Source organism: Sinocyclocheilus anshuiensis, unplaced genomic scaffold (genome assembly GCF_001515605.1).
Source record: "Sinocyclocheilus anshuiensis isolate Anshui unplaced genomic scaffold, SAMN03320099.WGS_v1.1 scaffold515, whole genome shotgun sequence".
Taxonomy (NCBI): domain Eukaryota; kingdom Metazoa; phylum Chordata; class Actinopteri; order Cypriniformes; family Cyprinidae; genus Sinocyclocheilus; species Sinocyclocheilus anshuiensis.
This window is the reverse complement of record NW_015548243.1, coordinates 379,649-381,834: the sequence shown is the minus strand read 5'-3', so window position 1 is coordinate 381,834 and position 2,186 is coordinate 379,649. Positions and strand designations below refer to the sequence as shown.

General features: G+C 39.6%; 1 protein-coding gene across 1 annotated transcript in view; it reads right to left on the bottom strand.

Moving 5' to 3' along the window:
- Positions 1–499: 499 nt before the first annotated feature.
- LOC107655095 (serine/threonine-protein phosphatase 6 regulatory ankyrin repeat subunit A-like) overlaps positions 500–2,186 on the bottom strand; it is a 21,230-nt gene continuing 19,543 nt past the window's right edge. The window contains exon 25 of the mRNA XM_016442515.1: positions 500–1,378. Within this exon, the coding sequence (XP_016298001.1) occupies positions 1,089–1,378 (290 nt within the window). The 3' untranslated portion in view covers positions 500–1,088. The remainder of the gene's footprint in view (positions 1,379–2,186) is intronic.

Sequence of the window (2,186 nt, the reverse complement as noted above, 5' to 3'; positions counted from 1 at the left end):
ATGAATAAACTAAACATTCTGAATTTTTACCTCAGTGTGTTTCTTCTGAGTTTATGTGTGCCGTCACGCTAATTTGTTCTGAAGTCTCGAAACAAACAGAGTGAGCCTCTGAGAAGAAAAAATCTTCGGTCTGTCCAATGATTGTAAACAGTCATTAGGTCCGTCAGACTGAAGATATTTTAGCGGTAATGTGACCAAAAATATTTAAGACCTATCGAATCCGAATTTAAAACTTTTTAAGGCCTTTTATTAGGAAAACGTTATTTAAGACATTTTAAGAATTTTAAAGGACCTGCAGACACCCTGTGTATATTCTTTTAACATATTAATAACCAAACTCCGCCCATCCATGTTTTCACATTTTTTAAATGTGCCAATTTTCTGTAATAAATAAAGACTCCGTGGAATCTTATGGCAAAAATGATTTATTTATAATTATTAATAATTGCTAACAATGTACCAAAAGGTCAAGTCACACACCTGATCTTTTCATTGTTTTTAAACTCTTATAAAATAATCACACACACACACACACACACATTCAAATTCACAATCTCTCTCACACACAGCAGGAAGAACGCTATAATTCCTCACAACAGCAGAGGAATAAATACTCCGTTTGAAGCCTGAAAGGCTTTTTTTGCTCTTCATTTTTTCATAATAAATAATCCATGGTGATGCAAACCCAAATCCAATCTTCATGCACAAACGGGGATAAAAGTAGAGTCTGCAGCTCTTGGTCCCTGACGTCTTTAGTTTAGTTTCGCCTCCTCGTGTTTCACATGAATGCTGGGAATTACAGTCCCACAGCTGTCAATATGAGCCGTTTGCTTCTCATAAAATGAACTTGGCTTTAAAATAATGAGTTTTAGTCATGCTTGAGGGTTCAAACAGCTCGATACTGTAGAGAATAAACAAACTGGACTGTAGTGTGGGCCATTTCTGTGGCATTATTTTCCTGTTTTTCCACTTTCTCCTGAGACTTCGGCCACACCGGTCATAAAGGGACGACCCTAATTAGCATATAGTCACCTTTCAGCCAATGAGGTGTTAGATTAAGACACTGAGGGGCGGGAGGGGGTGTGTTTTCAGTACGTTTCTGAGTCTGAATCGTTGAGTTCGTCATCGGGGATGATGAGGCCGTCCTCGCGGCCAAGGCTGTTGAATTTGCGGTAGGAGACGTGCTTGGAGCGCAGCACAGGTAAAGGGTCAAAGGTCACGGTCTTGGATGGGCTGGAGTAGTGGTTGATGGTGGTAAAGGTGAGGCTGGACATGGTGCCGGTGCTGCTGGGAGAGATGGGCATCATGGAGGAGAGGATCAGAGCCAAACAGTCGGCCACGTCTTTGTTTGGGGCGCAAGCCAAAGCTGGAGTGTAACCTGGAAAACACATTTGATTAAATTCAATGTTCAGGCACGCAAAACTAAATCATGTTCATTCATGTTCTTCGTTTCATTTGTAAACCATTTAGTGTTTGTGTTGCATTTACATTTATTCATTTAGCAGACACTTTTATACAAAGCGACTTACAAATCAGTTGAGTCACTGCTTCACTGACATGCAAATAACATTAATAAACAAAAAACTCTTATATGTAGACTGACAAATATCTAAAGAAACAGTCAAAGCTAGTCTAACATTTGGTCAAACACATTTGGTACTTTTAATAGTAAAATATACAGTAGAATGTTAAATGTGGTAAAAAGATACATGAAAATAAATATAACAAATACAGTATCTCACATAAGTGAGAACACCCCTCACATTTTTGTAAATATTTTATTATATCTTTTCATGTGACAACACTGACGAAATGACACTTTGCTACAATGTAAAGTAGTGAGTGTACAGCTTGTATAACAGTGTAAATTTGCTGTCCCCTCAAAATAACTCAACACACAGCCATTAATGTCTAAACCGCTGGCCACAAAAGTGAGTACACCCCTAAGTGAAAATGTCCAAATTGGGCCCAAAGTGTCAATATTTTGTGTGGCCACCATTATTTTCCAGCACTGCCTTAACCCTCTTGGGCATGGAGTTCACCAGAGCTTCACAGGTTGCCACCGGAGTCCTCTTCCACTCCTCCATGACGACATCACGGAGCTGGTGGATGTTAGAGACCTTGAGATGCTCAATAGGGTTTAGGTCTGGAGACATGCTTGGCCAATCCATCACCTTTACCCTCAG